Source organism: Zonotrichia albicollis, chromosome 28 (assembly GCF_047830755.1).
Source record: "Zonotrichia albicollis isolate bZonAlb1 chromosome 28, bZonAlb1.hap1, whole genome shotgun sequence".
Lineage (NCBI taxonomy): Eukaryota > Metazoa > Chordata > Aves > Passeriformes > Passerellidae > Zonotrichia > Zonotrichia albicollis.
The window spans coordinates 899,922-918,685 of NC_133846.1; the positions used below are offsets into that span (position 1 = coordinate 899,922).

At 48.1% G+C, this 18,764-nt stretch overlaps 1 protein-coding gene across 4 annotated transcripts in view; it reads left to right on the forward strand.

The window, feature by feature from the left end:
- Positions 1–18,764, forward strand: part of PPP1R12B (protein phosphatase 1 regulatory subunit 12B) — a 137,045-nt gene that overhangs the window by 63,580 nt on the left and 54,701 nt on the right. For 2 of the 4 annotated variants that reach the window (XM_074528210.1, XM_074528211.1), the window contains exons 13-15: positions 3,849–4,028; positions 4,544–4,726; positions 17,765–17,855. In XM_074528210.1, the coding sequence (XP_074384311.1) occupies positions 3,849–4,028; positions 4,544–4,726; positions 17,765–17,855 (454 nt within the window). The remainder of the gene's footprint in view (positions 1–3,848; positions 4,029–4,543; positions 4,727–17,764; positions 17,856–18,764) is intronic. The other 2 variants (XM_074528212.1, XM_074528213.1) reach the window with 2 other exon arrangements.

Genomic DNA, 18,764 nt, shown 5'->3' on the forward strand with positions numbered 1-18,764 from the left:
AGGTACAGAGAATAGCTTTGTCAGGTAGGAATAAATGTGCTTTTAAAGGAAAGATCAGTGGTTTGATTTGCATTTCATATACAAACAGTAAAACCATGATCAATTAGACCTTTGTCCCATATAGCATTCTGTAGGAGAGCACAGAGAAATTGAACACAATTGTATTGAACTTTTGATTTCTCCAGCCTTGTGCATCCACCCCTAAGATGAGGAAAGGAACCTGGTTAGACATAAGCATTTTGTCATTTCCAGATATTAGCAAAACTCTCAACCCAGCTCCAAAAGGTGAAAGCTTCTTAGAGAGGAAGAATTCAAGGGAATATGGCATGCTTGCATGTCACTGAGGGGATGACTGTACACATCTGCAGCTCCCCCTTGCCTCAGCATTTGACTGATCTCCATAAAGATCACAGACTTTGGGTTGGAAGGGACCTTAAATCCCATCTCCTTCCACCCCCTGCTTTGGGCAGGGACACCTTCCACAAACCTGGCCTTGGACACCTCCAGGCATGAGGCAGCCACAGCTGCTCTGGGCACCCTGTGCCAGGGCCTCACCACCCTCACAGGGAACATTTCCTTCCCAATATCCTTAGTTACTTTCTATAAGTGCTTTATGTGACACCCCAAACAGAATGAACAACAGCAGCAGGTCATCTTAAGATGGGGAAAAAGCTGGGTTTTTCCTTTTTTCTTCCATTTTTTTTAAATAAAAGGGAATAAAATAACTTGCAGAAATGTTACAAATGTTCTTCAGCTTTAGTTGAAGCATATATTGATGCTCTCTGTTGTGGTACTGGCAGTTGTCCTGCTTTCTCTGTGTGTGCCACTGGCCCAGAAATCTACAGAACCCTGCTCTAATATCCTGGTGTCCATTTTAGTGTGTACTGGCCTTCAAAAATCCAGGTCACTTGGACTGTAAATGAAAGGATGTGGAGGAAAACTGGCAAAGCAGGTTGGGTTAGTTCAGCATGCTGCCTTTGACATCAGCCAGAAGTGCTGCCTCCCAGGAAGGGCTCACACTGGAATGAAATCCTTCAGCCACACAGATTTGCCTTCATTTCACATTTCTGCAAGTACCTCCTTGCTGGTTCTGGTCACATAAAAGCCGTTGCAGTGAGCCAGGACAGCAGTCCCTGCAGCCCAGACTGTTGCTGACAGCAGCTGGCTTTGAAGGAGAAGTTGCAAGAGCCAGGATAACTTCAGAGCACTTTGCTGCCTCCCACACTCTCCTTGCTTCCAGCAATCAGGAATTGAGGAGCCAGGGGTTATATTTAACCATTGTTCTCAATAGCTACCACTGCAGCCAACTTCCATACCCAAATCCCAGTTTGATCTCTGCAACACCCCATGGCAGTGTGTTTAAAGAATAGTTATGTGCTTTGTGCAAACCTTTTTTATTACCACATGTGGAAGCTTTTTAAGAGTGTGAAGGTTCTTAAGTAAAAGTTTTTAATGCCTTTAAAGTATTTCTTTAAGTCAGAAGTAGTTTTTTTTCTTTATTGCTTTGAAATGTTGCTTTACATTTCACTGCTCATTCCCTGATGGTTCTGTTGTGATATTGTTAGAGAATGAGGAGCAGTGTGTCAGTGCCTTTTTTTATTTCTGACATTGAATTATTCAGCATAATTTCTTAGTCCTCCCTTTCACAGACTCCTATGGATACAGCTGTTAATTAGCAGGATTCCCTGGCTAACCTTTATATTGCAATTTTCTGGTCCATTTCAGATCAGATGTGAACAATGGAGTAATGCCTTGGAGTGCTCCTCCCACTGTGCAGTGCCACCCATGCAGGGGACAGGGTGGGGGATTCCCACAGAGGTGGCAGTGCCTTGGCTCCCTTTGGAGCAGGAGGCTGTTCCTGGTGCCCCAGCACCACATTTCTCTGCCCATGTGTGTTGGAGCTGGCACAATGCCATCCCTGTGCCCTCTTCTTCCATTTTTCCTCCTCCTTTCCTCTTATCCCCCACATCATTGCTCTCCCAGGCACCTGGTGCTGCTTCCATCCTCCTCACCCATTGCCTTTCCCTTCTGAAAAACAATCCTTGGCAGGGCATTTTTGGTAACCCTCCTGCATCCTCCCTTCCTGACCTTGCAGCCACCCTTGCGCCCCAGCCTCTCTGCCTTGGGCTCTCCTAGGATGGTGCCACATCAAGTCTGTTCCCCCAGGGCTGCCATCACCTTTTCCCCTGCTGATCCTCTCCTCCCCTCCCCAGACACAGGCTCCTGTGCCCTCCTCTCCTCACAACACTCATTCATGCAGCTCCACTGCCCTTGCTCCACACACCCACCCCAGCCAGGCTCCTCTTCCCACTCCCCCCCTCCTCCCAGCCCATCTCCAGGCCTTGGCTTTTCCCTCTGGAGCAGAGAGCCAAGAAGGGAAGGAACTGCTGCTCCTGCATGCTCCAGGCATGGAGCATTGCAGAGAAAGCTCTGTTCGGGGTCTGGCAGAGGTTGCTACCTGGTGACAATGACTTGCTTGTTCCTGCATGACCTGGATATGGCAGGCAGCCATCAACTGAGGGGCCCAAATGGGAGGTTCCTCCCTGTGGAGGCCCTCCAGGATGCTCTGTTGTCCTTTGGCTCCCCAGGGACCAGCTGCTCATGCTGGGCTTGTTGGGGGCCTTGGCATGTAAAACTGGCTTGTAAATTGGTGCCTGGGTGAGCAGGACTGGATCCTTTCTGTGGCCTCCTGTCCCTGACTGTGCTCCTGCCCCTTCCCAGTGCTGTTTCAGCTTTGGGCTGCTCTCTGGATTCTTACTCTAGAGTTGACTTCCAGTTTCATTTCCTGGCTTTCCCTAAAGCCTGCAGCTCTGTCCTGCTTCTTTCCTCTAGGTCAGCTTTTATTCCTGTGCAACCACTTTGGTCCATGTGCCCTGCCCTGGGAGCCTTTAAGATGCAGGTGAGAGCCAGCCTTGCTAGGCTTTGATCCTTCAGACAGTCCAGTCTGACCAGTAGCAGCCAGGCATGCCAGGTGCTGGGAAAGGTGTGGCAGGGCCTTAGGAGCTCTGGACTGCTCTGTGCAGGCAGGGAGCAGCTTATGTGCAGGGCTTGGATGTGTCTGAGAAGGAGATTCTGCCAGACTTCATCAAGTCTGTTTTAGAGATATGCAACTTTTCCCACTAGAATGGATTTTCTGTCCCATTAGGGTGGATTTTCTTTGAAAAAGTGAAAGAGTCCATCCTTGTATTAGAGCCCTTTTTCTTTCCTCCTCCATCTTCTCCAAAATATGAACACAAACACAGCTTTTCAGTAAGATTGGTTTTCAGGGCTTGCTTTAAACTGGCAAAATATTATTTCCCTTGCTCATTCTTGAATATTTTTGGACAGCTGTGCTAGCTATTTTCCAGAAATACAGTTTGTGCCAAATATGTCTTAAAGAGAGTTAAAGTCTGAACTGATCATCTTTGCGAAAACTTTAAGCCACTGGAAATAAGTTCTTAAAACTGGAAGTCCTGGACATCCTCAGGGGTCATGCAGCCGGCCCAGCTTTTGTCACTCTCCTTTCCTGCTTTAAGCATCCTCATCCTTGCCCCTGCCTTTCCCCAGGGCACAGGGTGCTCCATATGCCCTGCTTTTACTGCAGCAGGGCTTTTTCCTTCCCTGATCCTTCCAGCTCACCCCCATGCCATTTTTCTGTTGCTGGAACTGAGCTGGGCTTGGCTAAGCAGGGCTCTGCTGGCACTGGCCTGTGTGGGCAACCAGCAGCAGCCCCTCTGCTCTCTGATCTCCTTGCACACCTTTTGCTGCCCTGTGGTACCTGCTCCCTTCCCAGCTGCCAGCCCAGCTGTGGGATGTGCTGTTGAGTATTTGCTGTGCTCTGAAGGACGTGGTTTTGTGATGTTTTACAGTGCTTCCTTTGGTAGAAGTAGTGACCTGAGCAGTCCCTACATTTCAGCCAGTCCATCTCTAGCTACCTCACCCACTGCCATTGGCTCATCTACCTCCCTGGGCACCCCGTGGCATCCTGTCTCTTGCTGCCCCACCTCTCTCGGTGTGAACACTCCTGCTCCAGCCCTGCACAGCACCAGGTAATGGCTCCCAGAGACACCGCTCCAAAAATCAGCATTTGGGTTGGAATTCTGGAGTGGATTAGGGATTGGAGGTGTGCTTCCACATGGGACGTGCTGATAAGCAGTTCCACAATGATAAGCGATCCCAGGATGGTGGTGTTGGACAGTCCCATGGTGGGTGTGGCTGGCAGGCAGGTGACAGCCCTCAGTGTGTCCCTTGTGCCCTCTGTGACACAGCGCGTCCCCAGGCTGCCCTCGGGTGCTCACTGTACAAGCTCTTGGAGTTCTTCCTTCTGCTTTCTCACCAGGTACACTTTCTGATCATTTTTGCTACTAAAGGGATGTGAAGGCTAATAATTCCTCCTGCTCATTCTTCTCCAAGTTTTGTAAAATTCATTTTGCTGTGGCTGTTCTCTACAAACACATGAGTGTAAAACGAGGAGGATGAACCGTCCATGCTCCGTCGAGGAAGTTGGGCTTGGTCAGCACTGGAGTTCACTTGCTTTGCTTTCCGTATGTCTTCTCTATTTCAGAGCCCCTTTCAGGCAACAAAGTGATTCTGCTGTAGAGAAAAACACAGAGGGCAGCAGTGGCAGCACCCCTCTAGGTGTAATCACAAACCATGCTGTGCTCGGCGCTGCCAACGGCGCCGCGAATGCTGGGGCTGCCTGCCCGGGGAAGGACCTCTCGGCTGAGGAGGCCAGGGAGCGCAGAAGGTCAGTGAGGACTGGGCTCTGCTGGCCCTCTGCGTGGGCAGCTCTCACATGGTGGTGATGGTGGGGGTGTAAGGACTGGTTTTTAGGTGTTCCATGAAGTTCCCTACTCTGTCAAAAGTTTTGAGCTGAATCATCACTGGCTTGGAGGTTAAATTTAGTTTCATAATTAAATTTAGTTCATAATTTAGTTCCCTGAAGTTGCCAGGCTGCTGTCCCTACTCTGTCTGAAGGAATCGTCACTAGCTTGTAGGTTAAATTTAGTTTCATCATTTTCTACTTGTCTCTTCAGCAGCTCAGCCTTTTTCTTCAGTACTAATCTCAGCTCCTCATCTCAGCCCATCCCAGTGTGTTTGCAGCGACACATAGCAGAGTTTGTCCACTCACAGTGGGTTCTGTAAAACGAATTCCATCCTGAAAAGAACATTGCACTGAGATACAGTCAGATAAAATCTGTCCCTCTGATTCAGCTCAGCTGTGTTTACTCATGGCCTGATGGAGATGTCTGTGCTGCACAGGTCCCCCAGATTCCCTTTACAGTTAGTGGGAGAAAACACACATTCCTGGGGTGTGTAGGTGTGTGACACAGTAGGAGATGGACTCCAGCAGCAGGTGTGGCTTTGGTTGACTGGACAGGCCAGAGGTAGGGGACTGCCATGTGCAGCTGAGGCTGTTCCAGCAGTAGCAGCAGTGGGAATGACTCTGACTCCAGCTGGTGGTATCGCTTTCTTATCACGTGGTGCTATTTTCAGACTGGGGAAATGCAAACCTGGGGAGACAGAGCTCTTTTCAAAGGAACACTACCCTATGCATTAATTGCAGAGTATGAAATGATCCATATATTCTTCCTGCAAACAGGTTAACTTTTCCAAAACCTGTCTCTTCTAATGGCATCAGTGAAAGCAAATAGTAATAAACAAAATGCAGTGATGAACTGGGTGTTTCTAACCAGCAGTGAGTTCATGCAGAGTACCCAGTGCTTGGATTCTTCCAAACTGTCATAGTGATTTATTGAAATCCAGCCCTTCCTGAGTGCAGATAGTGCTCTGACACATCTTAAATGGCCTGAGGCTGAAGGATGGCAAAAGCAATAATGGGAATTATTAGCTTACAGGGCTAAAGGTGGTGGGGCTGGGCTGCTGCTCAGCTTCACCTGCAGCACATCCAAGCAAGGTGGACTGTGCTGTTGGAAAATACTCAAACTTGTAATGCTGCTTGGGATTTTTTTTTCCCAGAGCTTGCACAGGGAACACTTGGAAGGTATTAAAACATTCATGAGGAGCCACGTTCATCAGCTTTGTGTGCAGGGACAGTTTGCACTGGCCACTGAAGGGTATCTTTGGTGTGAAAACATTTGGATTAGCCCTGGAAGTGCCTCTGTGTGCTCCTGTTGTGTACCTGGAGGTCACTCAGCTTGGGGTCATTTGCAATTGAATCAAGATGAGCTGCCAGAAGATACTGCCAGTGCCCAGTGAGGTTGTGCAAGAGGACAGAGTGAGTGTTGTGCTCTCAGTTCTCCCTAGAGACCTTTCACAATGATCTCTCCGTTTTAGCAAGCCCAGAATCAAGTTGCAGAAGCAGGTTTTTCCCTGCAGAAGTGGACTGCTCATAGTCCCCCCAGACTTCTGGCACTGTCTGCAGATAAGGAACTGGACTGGGATAGTCACTTGTAGATCTCCAAAAAAGCATCCATTACTATTACTGCATTGGCATTTACTGCCAAATCTGTTTCTATAAATAATACAGAAGATCTCTTTGTCTCCTGCATTTTTATTAGAGAACCATCTCCTGCGAATTATGGTAATGTAAAGAGAAAACACCAGAAAATTCCTCCCACCTTTAATTAATGCTTTGAAACTACTGAGAGGAAAAAAGCCCAGAAATTATCCATTGTGCTCATGGGGGAGGAAACCTTACTGATGAATGTATGTCCTCACAGTGGGATGAAGTGACTGGGAGCTGCCTGCACATTGGAAGTAGGACACATGGACCCAGGGAGACAGGAGAAGTCACCTAAACAGAAAAAGCGTAGTAGGGAAGGAGACCAATTCCAGTAAAATAAAAAGGCAAATGGCAAACAGTTGTCAGGGCAGTGCTGTATGGATTTCAGTTCCCAGTGGCAGCTGTTGCAGGAGTGCTTGGGCTGCTTCGGTGTTTCCAAAGCACCAGCTTGCTCTTAGCAACAAAAACATAAACAGCCTGATCATCTAATTTTAGATCACAGGGATATCTCCAAGCTTGTGGCCTTAAAATTATCTGTGTGAAGCCAAAAGGTTAAAGCAGAAGAGGCAGCTTAGGCCTGGGAATGAACGACTGGCATTGTGCTCTGGGGTGCTGGTTTGCATCCTGTGGTGGCCAATAAGCCTTACCCTGCCCCACCACAGTGTGACCCATGGTGATTCACCTGCTCCTTGTTTTCCAGCTGAATTGGTCAGGCTCCAGTAAATGCTGGAAAATAGTGTAAATTACAGGGGGAGGAAGGAACAAACAGCAGAGGGGCAGTGGAGCAGAGATCTGCTTGGGGCGAGTGATGCCATGTGGTGCCAGCTGTGCCCGGTCAGAGCTGGGGCCTGGCTGCTGCCACGTGTATTCTGTGTGTCCTGCTGCACATCCCAGCCTCCTGACACTGCCATGTGTGTTCTGTGTGTCCTGCTGCACATGCCAGGCTCCCGGTGCTCCTCTGCAGCACTGCAGTGTGCTGATGCTGTGAGCTGGAAATGTGCCATCTCCCACAGCCACTGCTTGTGCCAGGCAGTTTCTTTTGGCTTTTTTCTGGAATTTTGGAGCTGCTGATGATCAGTGTGGTCTGGCCATTTGAATGATCTCCTGCCAAAAGCAAATTGTCTCCCGTTGTCAGTGTGTTTGTCCACTGAACTCAAACAGCCCTGGCTCTGCTGAGGGTGGATTTCAGCTGTGTGGATGTTGTGCCTGCAGTACCTCACACAGACCCAGCTCTTCCTAGGGCAGAACTAACAGCTTCCTTATTTCTGCTGGGTGCCTGTAGATGGTGGGGAATGGGGATTCCTGTTGGTTGGAGCCCAGTGCTGGATTATCCACCTTCATCCAGGGTGACAGCGGCCTCTAGTGCCACCAAAAGCTTCTTACCCAAGTTCTCTGCATCCTGTCTGTGCAGGTTCAGTGCAGGGCTCTGTCCTGCATTGCTGCCCCCAGCAGAGTATTCCTGGTGTCACAGGCCTGGGCTGCTCAGGGCTCTGTCCCCTGGGCTTAGAAAGGGGCTGCAGGAGATCCTGCCATGCTGCAGTTCCACCCAAGTGACTGGAATGTCACTTGAGCCATGAGATATCTGTGCTGGAAAGAAAGTCTGGAAGATCTGGCTGAAGCTTTTCATACTCTTCTTATGGAACTCTTACTTCCCAGAACAGCTGGAAATGTGACCATGCAGCCCACAGCTGGCATGTGGGGTGAGCCATGCTTTGCCTGAGAACTTCTGAAAGGCAAGTCTGTGCTCTCAGCTATGTGGACAGTTTGAAAGGACTCTTGAATTTGAAATCTCTCCTGGTTTGCCAAGAATTAGGATTTTTTTTTTAACCCCCCCCACCATTGTGTTTTTACAACTGAATTCTGCTGTTGTGTATGTTCTTCCTGTTCCTCAGGAAGGTTCCAGCACTTGCCATCAGACATGATCTTAGAGACAGGAAACTCATCTCTCTCCTTACTTTTTCATTTATTCTGACCAGTTTCTCACATAACTCCCAATCCCTGGAATTGTCCAAGGCCAAGTTGGACAGGATTGGAACAACCTGGTGGAGTGGAAGCTGCCCCTGCCCATGGCAGGGGTGGAACTAGATAAGCTTTAAGGTCCCTTCCAAACTAAACCATTCCGTGATTCCATGACAAATCCAGAGCAGGAGTGAGGTGGCCTTGTTTTCTGGGCAGCTTTGGGGCTGGTGGCTCTGCTCAGCCTTCTTGCCCTCTAAAGTCTCCCCTAGAAATACTTTTCAGCTGAAGGAAATTCACTGACCTGCCAGGTAACTGTGTTTGACAAACACTTCTGTTTCCTGCTTCATTCCCAAGAGGAATTTATTTTTCATTCTAAGGATCCAGCTGCTAATTATAGTGGCATATATTATTAATATATTAATAACTGAGTCCTCCTCCACCAGTACTGCTAGATGAACAATTTTTGGCAAGTCCATTTACCTCATGGTTCTTGTCCTCTGGGCATTCTGAGTGTTTCTCCTCTAGGAAGAGCATGGATGTGTCACCTGATATGTCCTTTAACCCTTATGATCTGATGGAATCAAGGACCCTGACCTCTGTGAAAGTTAAACTCTGAGATTTGCATTCAAGGAGTATTTAAATTTCACTTGAGAGGAGCTGGCAGAAAGGGCTGTGAGCAATAGTTCACTGCTGCCTTATTTTTAATAGCATTTAACTCTATAATCCTTATCACTGGCTGATGTAAAGCTGAGTGGTCTTAATCTCCTGGGAAAGGTCCCTGGGGAAGCAGAGCAGTGGGATGCTCATGCAAGGAGCTGCTGCAAGGCAAGGGAAGGATTCCTGTCCACACCACACCGTGGACAACAAGAAGTTAAGAGGTTTCTCTCTCCTGTGAAGAGCTGAACCATCATCTGGCACCTGCTGTGACAGCATTTCCCTGCCACTGCCTCTGCCTCTGCACTTAATCACCTTCAGATAAAGCTGTCCCTTTTTTCAAAGGCTGCTGGTGCAGATGACGTGGGAGGGCAGGAATTCTGCTGGCCTGGGATTGTCCATGTTGGGAAGAGGCGAGGTTGCTCCTGCTGGATCAGAATTCAGGCTGCATTTTTATTTTGAGTGAGGTCGAGGTGTGGGCTGGGGTCAGTCTGTTTCCTGTAGGGGTGGTGAGCAGGTGTGAGCTGCATGCTCAGCCAGCAGGGCTCTGTCCAGCCAGGCCTCAGGGAAGGGGGGTGGATATTTTGGCATTTGCTTTCAGCGGGGGAGCCCAGGCTGTAGGCTGGCCCTGCTAACAAAAGCAGGAATCCATGCAGGATCCCTCAGGAATGGCCAAGGAAAGGAAGCAGGGACCACTTGAGCTAAGCATTGTAAAAGAACTGCAGCTTGGCAGCGTGGAGCAAGCAGCAGGTAAAACTGCCTTTTCCCCAGCCCTGTCCATGCCCAGTGTGTGTGCAATTATTCCTCTTGGCTTACTAATGGGAACCACTGCCCTGCTGCACCTGCTTCACCCTGGGTCTGACAGCAATGATGACACCTTCTGGCTCCACTGCCATCCCAGTGCCACTGCCTGGGTGTTCTGGGGCTGGGCTTTACTAACTTTGACAAATTCAGCTACTTCTCTGGGCCTAAAATGGCTATTAAAGCCAAGGATGTACCTGAAGTATTTATAGAGATCCTGTGTGTCACTAGCTGAGAGCTATTTCAGCACTAAATCAGCTAGTCTGATTTAAATCTGTGCTCCATGATATTGACCTGGGGATGTGACAGTTGGAGGAGCCAAAGGAGCCAAGTAACCTCCCTGGCATTTCTATTTGAAAAGTTTTTGTGCAGGCTTAATTTTCTGTACCTGAGAACAGCAGACACTGAAAATTGAACCAAAGCCACTGGCTAAGAAATTGCAGTGTGAGCTCAGTAGGAAATGGAAATCTTTGATACATTATTAATATTCAGTGATATTTTGCATAATTCAGCTGGGGCTGGTCTGTGATCTGTTCCTTGGAGCTGCTCAAGCATCTCCTGCTCCCACAAGGTGGCAGTGGGAGGCTGCTGGGATGCACTGCCAGGCAAACGCTGCTCCTCAGGCTTATTTGGTTCAGCAGCTGAATTTGATCACCATCAAGTTTGATTTTACTTTATTTTTTGGTTGCAGAAGACAATTTACCAAACACTCAGAGTTTTGCCCAGTAATTTTTTTTTGTTTCCCCAGGGATTTTCTGCCCTGGAAATTTCCTGTTTCAGGCTGTGAACTAGCTTTTGGGAAAGCTCTAACAGGTCTGCTTAAAGTTGTTGAAAATGTCAAATTGTATTGGTTCAGTTGCAAATGAGAGGGATGCTGACAGGGGCAGGACATTGGTTTCCTCTGGCAGTGTCAGGAAGTTCCATCCTGTCCCAATTCCTGCAGCACATTTTTAATGCAAGGATGCAGCTCCTGAGAACTGCAGACAGTGCACCTTGTTCCCTATCACAGTGCTAACCCACTCAGTGCTCTGTATTGACACCTGGAGTCCTGTGCTGAACACAAACAATTCCAAAATGTTCCATCCTGGTAAGCTTTGTGCTGGTGATGGTCACAGCTGACACGTTCAGTGACAGGGTCATGCTGCCAGCTCAGGTGGTGTTGGCTGTCTCTGCTCTGGGGCCGCAGCACTCTTTGCTTTTCTCTTACAGAAAGAATTCCTGGATTGTTTTTGGTTTTAAGAAAAGTAAGTGTTCTCCTCTTCTGGCAGAAGTTTAAAGGTCTGAGTTCACAGCAATGGTTACTGCAGCCAGTTTAGGGAATGTGATCACTGTGGTGTTTGTTGCCTTTTCACTCTTCACCATAATGCTGAGTGACATTAATTAATGTGAAGGGATTACATAGATCATTAAAAGCCTCTCATGTATGTGCTGACTGCCCCAGCCCCAAGCTTGGTGAGCTCTCAGGAGCACCAATGCTGTATTTTATTCCTCTGGCAGAGGGATTGCAGGGCTGTGTTCCCAGCTGGATCTGCAACCTGAGCACTCCTCAGCTCGTATTGGAGCCATCCAGGCTGCCAGGGAGGCACCAGGAGCTGCTCTGGGGGCACAGCACAGAAGGAGCAGCTCTGCTGTGTGAGGGGCACAGACATGGAACCATGGAATGCTTTGGTTTGGGTTGGGAGGTTGGTCTGGATCTGCTCATCTCATCATAAGGATGCCATCCACTAGACCAGGTGCCTTCAAGCCCCATCCAGCCTGGCCTGGAGCACTTCCAGGGATGGGGCCTGGGAAAGGACCAGAATTGTTCAGAACTTCCTGATGGGAAATGTTCTTGTAGCCTCAGCCGTCACACATTTAACCTCACCCCCTTGTAAATGTCCCATGGAAGGAGGAGTTCTGCAGGTACAAAGGGACCTGGTTGTTCTGATTAACAAGTGGCAAAGATCACAATCTCTTAATCTCTTGGATCAGCACCTGAACATGTTGAGCAAAGCAGTGCTGTGGGAAATAAAGAAGTTAATCTGCTGCTAGTGAACCTCCTAATCAACCTGCAACCAAAGTTTCAGACACTGAAACTTGCAGGAGCTGACAATTCATTGTCCAGATTGAAACACAACAGCTCCCAGCAGCAAGAGCCTGAACGTGGAGAATTCTCAGCCAAGCCTTTTTGAGCCAGCTGTGAAAGGCTTTAGGACTATGATCTTGTTATCCTTCTGTCTTCAGCTTATTAAATAACTCAGCATTGTCAGGCTGTCTCCCCCCTCATTCTGAGCTCCAGCACTCACAGTCTGATGCGTTGTCCTTGTCTCATGCCTGGAAGGGTCTCTCAGAGCACATCCAGCTTCTGGCAGTGTCTCTGATGACTATTTCCAGTTGCAGGGGACTGATGGGCAGAACATGTCAGCACAGGGATAAATTCAGGGAAGAACCAAAACCTGTTGCTTGGATAAGAGAGCAGAAAAGTTTCTTTTTCTGACTGTTTCCATGTAGCTGCCAATGATTGACTTGCTGCTGGGGGCATAGTTCATTTTCTAACTTAAGGAATTGTATTTTGGGAACTGCTGTCAGCATTGTTGCCTGCAGAACTTGCACTTGCTTCTCCTCCCTCCTCCAGCTTACAGATAGTTATTTGCTAATGGCAACTCTCCAGTTGGGAGGAATGCATTGCTGGGATGCTGTACTTTTCCAGTTGTTTCCAGGAGAACAGGATCTGTACTTGAGACTTTTGTTGACTTTTATTTTTATCTTCCTTTTTTCACAGTGCATATGAGTTTTTAATATACATACATCTATATATAAACATATATATGTGTATGTGTATGCCTGAGAAATAGATCTATGTGTGACAAAGACATTTTAAATCACTGCAGTGCTTGGAATAGGGATACTGTACTCTTCTTAAGAAGAGAAATTTCAAACATTTGAAGTCTGAGTATCCACATAGCTTTCCATGTGATGAACACACCTCCTTGTGCACAGGGAGCCAAACCTGTGCCTGGCTCCCCTGACCTGTGTTACCTGGATTTGGAAGAGCCAAAATTCTGTTCTGGCTTCCAAGAAGAATGTCGCTGTTTGTTCCAGTCTAGTAGTTCAGAGTCATTTCTAAGCTAGAAAGAGGTGAGAGGATTTGGACTGGCCTAGGGAGAGCTTTCTTCCAGAAGAGCCCATCAAGCCCAGCTCCAGTTCACAACCAGCAGAGTCTCATTGCCAGAGACTGGGGCAGACTGTGATAGTGAACCAGTTACTGTGTGCAGTTCATGTTCTTACTGTGCTGCAGGACCTGGATTTACTGGAGAAGGACCTGACAGGGATGGAGGGAACCTGTCATGGCCCAATGCAGCTCATGGTGGGGGTTTATCTCAATCTTCAGTCCTGACGTTCAGCAGAACGAAATTCCTTGAAGAAATTCTGAGAAGAGAGCAGCTGTAGAACTTGGTGGATGTTTAGCTTCCAAATTTGTTGCCAGGTGTTCATAGAATGCCAGAAAGGTTTGAGTTGGAAGGGAATTTACAGCTTATCTAATTCCATCCCCTGCCGTGGGCAGGGACACCTTCCACTAGACCAGGTGGCTCCAAGCCCTGTCCAGCCTGGCCTTGGACACTTCCAGGGATGGGGCAGCCACAGCTGCTCTGCCACACACATGTAGATGGTGAAAAACTCCAAGTTTTGCACATTCTTGCTGTTCCCTCTGGGACTTGGTGATGTTCTGCCGAAGGACTCCATGGTGGTGAAAAGTGTTTGCCAGAAACACTTAAACCTCTGAGTGCCTGAAGGAGTTCAGGATGGCAGGATGGAGACCAGTGTCATAAAAGGATTATCAGAAGACTCTATGTTTCTTGGAGAAATTAATCTTCTGTTCTTGTTACTCATGCACCAACCAACAGGGCATTGTGCCTCTCTTTTCTGCGTAGTTCACCCTTGACTTGAGAGGGGTTTCTCCTCACAATATTTTCTTTCCTTCTGGCCAGCATTCTCCAGCATACAGAATGCTCATGTATTCCTGGTTTGCCAGCCTGTATACCCAACCCTCCTATTTCCTGGGTTGAATCTCCCCTTCTATTACTATTGTATTGCAGCTCCTTTTGCCTTCATGTGGTGATGAGTAGTTGGGATCCATTTGAGTTTTACACTGTCCTTGAAAGAATTGATAGATGAAAATAGGTGTTCTCTTGAAAACAGGCAGAATTAAGTTGAAGCCAGGTTCATCAGTCAGTTTCCAGGTTTTTTCCAAGGTAATACACAAACCAGAAGCCTGTAGCTCTCTCAGGGCAGCAGGACACACTTTTCTCTGTCTATGGGAGTTGTAAACCTCTGCAGTTGTTTTGCTGACTCTCACATACACATCTTGAACAATTTCTATTCTTCTGCTTGAACTTACAGCCAAAACTCTGGTAAAAATCTGTTCTGCTTTGTATATGCCTTGAGCTTGGTGTGATGGCTGCTCTTACTGCAAGTATTCCTCAGAGAAAGCTTATTGCAAGGAAGCACAACACGTAGGGCCTTTCCTTTGAAGATCTGCTTGGACCCTGAGATATTTGCTTGAATTAAGAGGGTGACACAGGCTCTGCACTTGAGGCAGCAGCATGTTCTTTAAAACATAATTTAAAACTCTGTGGCTTGTTCAGAGGCTGCCTCACACCCCATTTGGTGCTTGTGCCCTGCAGCCTGCTGTGCTGTGCAGTGTTTGTGCTCTGGAGAGCAGCGTGCTGCTCTGCCTGTGCCATCCAGCCCAGCCCTGAGCTGCACCCAACTCGCTGTCTCCTTCCTGTGCATTTGTCCTCTCTCACTCTTCCTGCCCATTTAGCACGCTCAGGTCTCTCAAAATTCAGTTTGTAAGCAAAGTGACACATTGAAAAGTCTGTCTTTTCTCTGCCTTCCCCCAGAATTAAAAAGCAAAGCACACAGGGTCCCAAGCAGGACACACCTGGCCTGCCCTGCCAAGCTGCTGTTGCAGTTACAGGTACTGACAGCAGAGCCCCTCCTCTGGCACCTGCAGCAGGCTGTGGCTGCTGCCTTGCAAAAACCAGCTCTGTCACTGTGCAGTGGCTCTGCTGACTTGCCTCAGAAAATTCAGTTATCTCATGCTGTAAATGGCTTTGGGTGAGCTCCAGGAAGGGATGAATTGTGTAAATGGAAAGAACCCAAAAGTTGGCGAATGACTGCGGCTGTGGCCCAGGCTGAGCCGTGCTGACCTGCAGAATGTGCTCAGCTGAACATCAAGTCCCTCTTGATGTTGGACAGGTTGGACTCCCAGAATGGTTAATGATGCTGTAAGATGTCTGGTTTTTTATATAAATTCTGGGGGAGCTGAGGGGGAAAAGCCTGGGAGGATGATGGGGTAAAAGACCCAAAATGTTTTTTTCTTGCCATACCCAAAGCAAAGCTGTGGCTGAACTGCACCAGGGAAATGCAGCAGCCTCCTGCAAATGCCTGGGCTGCCCCTTCTGCAGAGCCCCTCCCCATGCCTGGGGCTGACCTGGTCCCCACAGATTTGCCAAACCATTCCTGAAACTCATTTGCAAGCCTGTTCTGTCCTCTCTGTACCTGTAGCTCCTACATACCTGTGTCCTCATTGCAGAGTAAATTCCACTGATTTAAATTCCACTGATTCAAAGCCATTGCAGCAAAGTGCCTGCTGTACTGAGCTATAAATTTACTTGGTTTATCCATTTCAGGAATTTATATTATTTTACTACTGCTCTGAACTTCATTTGCAGTATATTTTGCAAATGCCTTCTTCCTGTAGGTGGCTTATTGCTCCTGACTGCTGGGCAAACAGCAGTGATTCTGCTTGTGTCAAAAGCTGCAGAAAATGCTTATTGTTTCCTTAATGTGCCATTACCTGGACAGTGCACACACTGCAGCAGAGAGAGCAGGAGAGCTCCTGCTCTGCAATATTAGGAGTTGCCCAGCTTTCAGTCATCAAACAGGAGCTTTTTTTGTTCATGAAACAGCAGATCCTTAAGAGACAGTCATCCCTCTGGAGTGTAGGCGCTTCCGTGTTGGCATATCCATCACAGCTCCTGTGTCTGTCTGGATAATCAATGGCAAGAGATGAGCTCCTCTGCAGTGCATGCACATGCCTTGTGCTGGAGGCTCCTTGTGAAGGTGATAAATCACACCCTGGGAGTGCAGCTCTGCAAGCCCTCTCATCTCCATTGCAGGCAGCTCCCAGGGCACAGTTCAAGGAATCACAGAATCTCCTGAGTGGGAAAGGATCTCAGGGATCATTGAGTCCAACCCCTGGCTGTACAGACACCCCAGCAACCCCACTCTGTCCCTGAGAGCATCATCCAAACCCTCCTGGAGCTCTGGCAGCCCTGGGGCTGTGCCCATTCCCTGGGGAGCCTGGGCAGTGCCAGCACCCTCTGGGGACGAACCTTTTTCACAATATCCTGACCATCCCCTGACACAGCTTCATGTCATTCCTCTGGGTCTGTGCCTGGTCACAGAGAGCACAGATCAGTGCCTGCCCCTCCAGGAGGCTCCAGTGCAGCATCCCTGGCACAGACTCAGTCCTTTGCACTTTCCTCGGCCTCTGGAGATCAGGGATGTTCAGTGCATTATCTGTCAGGTCAATCCTTGTGCCAGTTTTAGGTGAGAAGGCTCTCACATGAGCGCACAACACCTGAGGAGCTGGGAGGTGTCTGTCTGTACCTCCCACAAGCCAAGAAATCCTGTAAAGGGGATTCCTCTCTGGAAGCCAGGCTGCTTTTGCTGCACAGCTGAACCAGTACTGAACACAGTCCTGAGGGTGGATAAAACCCACCATGGCAGATTATTGTAGAATGGTCCAAATTTCCAGATTCTCTGTGGTTTTTTCACAGTGCAGCACTTTAGTGGACTTTCTACTAAATGATTTAACATACTGGATCAGATGCAAATCCTCTTCAGCCCATTACCTTTCCCATGAAGGTGGTGGACTAAAACAGGGAAAAGAGTCCAAGGACAAAGGAAGTGTATTCACCTTCATCCCTCACTTAGCTCCCTGCCCTTTGAACACATGCAGACCTCTGGTACAGTGTGAACCTGGCAGTGATAGACCTGCAAAGAGCCTTCCTGCACCCTCCTCCCTGTACAGTGAGACAGTGTGAATAATCATTCCATATTAACCAGGCTGAGGAGTAAAGTTTAATTAACTGTTCATAAGACTGAAGCCTCTCCTCCAGCATGGAAATCATTTACTGCTGTGCACTCCTTGACTCAAAGCTCTGCTCAATTCCTCACCAGTTCCTCCCAGTGAATGCCAGGGCAGAGGCTGCAGTTTATTCACATTTTCTCATGTGAATAATTCTTTTGAATTCTCCCAGCTTTGATGAAATCTAGTTGTGCCCAGGTCTGTGTTTAGCTGTGGGTTTTTCAGTGTTAAGGATCTTGGTTTACACAGAGTGTGAAGGTCATTTCTTTATTTCCATGGCTCTTTCCAAGGTGTGTCTGTGTGCTGCCTGCAGTTCAGTGGCTCCCAGCGTGATGGGTTTCATATTGATGAAGGCAGCAGATTGCAGGAATATGATCGTGACTGTAATGACAGGAAGGAGGGTCTGAGGAATGCACCAGCACAGGATTTCTGTTCTGAGAATTTTGTCTGAGTGAGAGGGTATTTATGAGGAGTGGGGTTCTTTTCCTAATGATGCAATGATTTGGAATGGAGCAAATAATCTAGGGAATAGGTGCATCTTTTAAACAGAATTAAAGGGTTTATTGAGAGGCTCTGGGGAGAAGGTGCTGTGAACACATTTGTGTTGTGTGCTCATGGGGAAGTTGTCCCAAAGAAACAACAATAGCAGATGGAGCTAAAATTAATTTTTGTCCATGAGAAAGAATAATAGCTCAGGAGTCTACAGAGACAGGAAGGCAGATCATCTGCTTTTACTTTAACCTCTTCTGCACCTTCTTTTTTTCCAGGTCATATCTGACTCCGGTGCGGGATGAGGAAGCAGAATCACTGAGGAAGGCACGATCCAGACAGGCCCGGCAGACTCGCAGGTCTACCCAGGTACAGAATGGAAATGTTCACATTCCTGTGTGGGATGACGAGAGCTGCTTTATTGGTTACCCAGAAAAGCTGTGAGTGCCCCATCCCTGGAAGTGTCCAAAGCCAGGTTGGACAGGGATGGGGGCAACCTGGGATAGTGGGGGGAGTCCCTGCCATGGCAGGGGGTGGAATAGGATGAGCTTTAAAGTCCCTTCTAATCCAAACCATTCCATGATTCTGTAAAGAGGCAAGATTTTCTTTTCTGTTATGTTATTTCTTAGGACAAGGGACTTGTCTGCACTCACACTGTTTTGGAGAGGTTCTGGCAAAATTTCCTTCAAACAGTTATTACAAAACCCTCCCACAGACATACATGAGTTAGATTTCCAAGCTTTGCTTTCTGCAATGTACCTGCCTCTTAGTTTGTAGGGTGATCACATGTATTTGGGTTGCTTTGAGTCAGTGATTATGTCAGTAGGCTGAGAAATACAGTAAAGGCAACAGAATTCTTCCCTTTCTCTTACCATAGGGATGAAACATGAGCCTGACCAGATGTGAGTCTGTGGCATTTTAAACTGACCTGGAAGACTGAAAATGTAATTTCAGGCTGGAGAAGTCTCCAAGGAGACTGTAGAGCCCCTTCCAGTGCCTAAAGGGGCTCCAAGAGAGATGGAGAGGGACTTTGAGCAAGGACCTGAAGGGACAGGACAAGGGGGAATAGCTTGCCATTACCAGAGGGCAGGGTCAGATGGGATATTGGGAAGGAATTCTTGGCTGTGAGGGTGGGCAGGCCCTGGCACAGGGTGCCCAGAGAAGCTGTGGCTGCCCCTGGATCCCTGGGTGTGTCCAAGGCCAGACTGAATGGGGCTTGGAGCAGCCTGGGCTGGTGGAAGGTGTCCCTGCCCTTGGTGGGGGTGAGATGAGATGAGA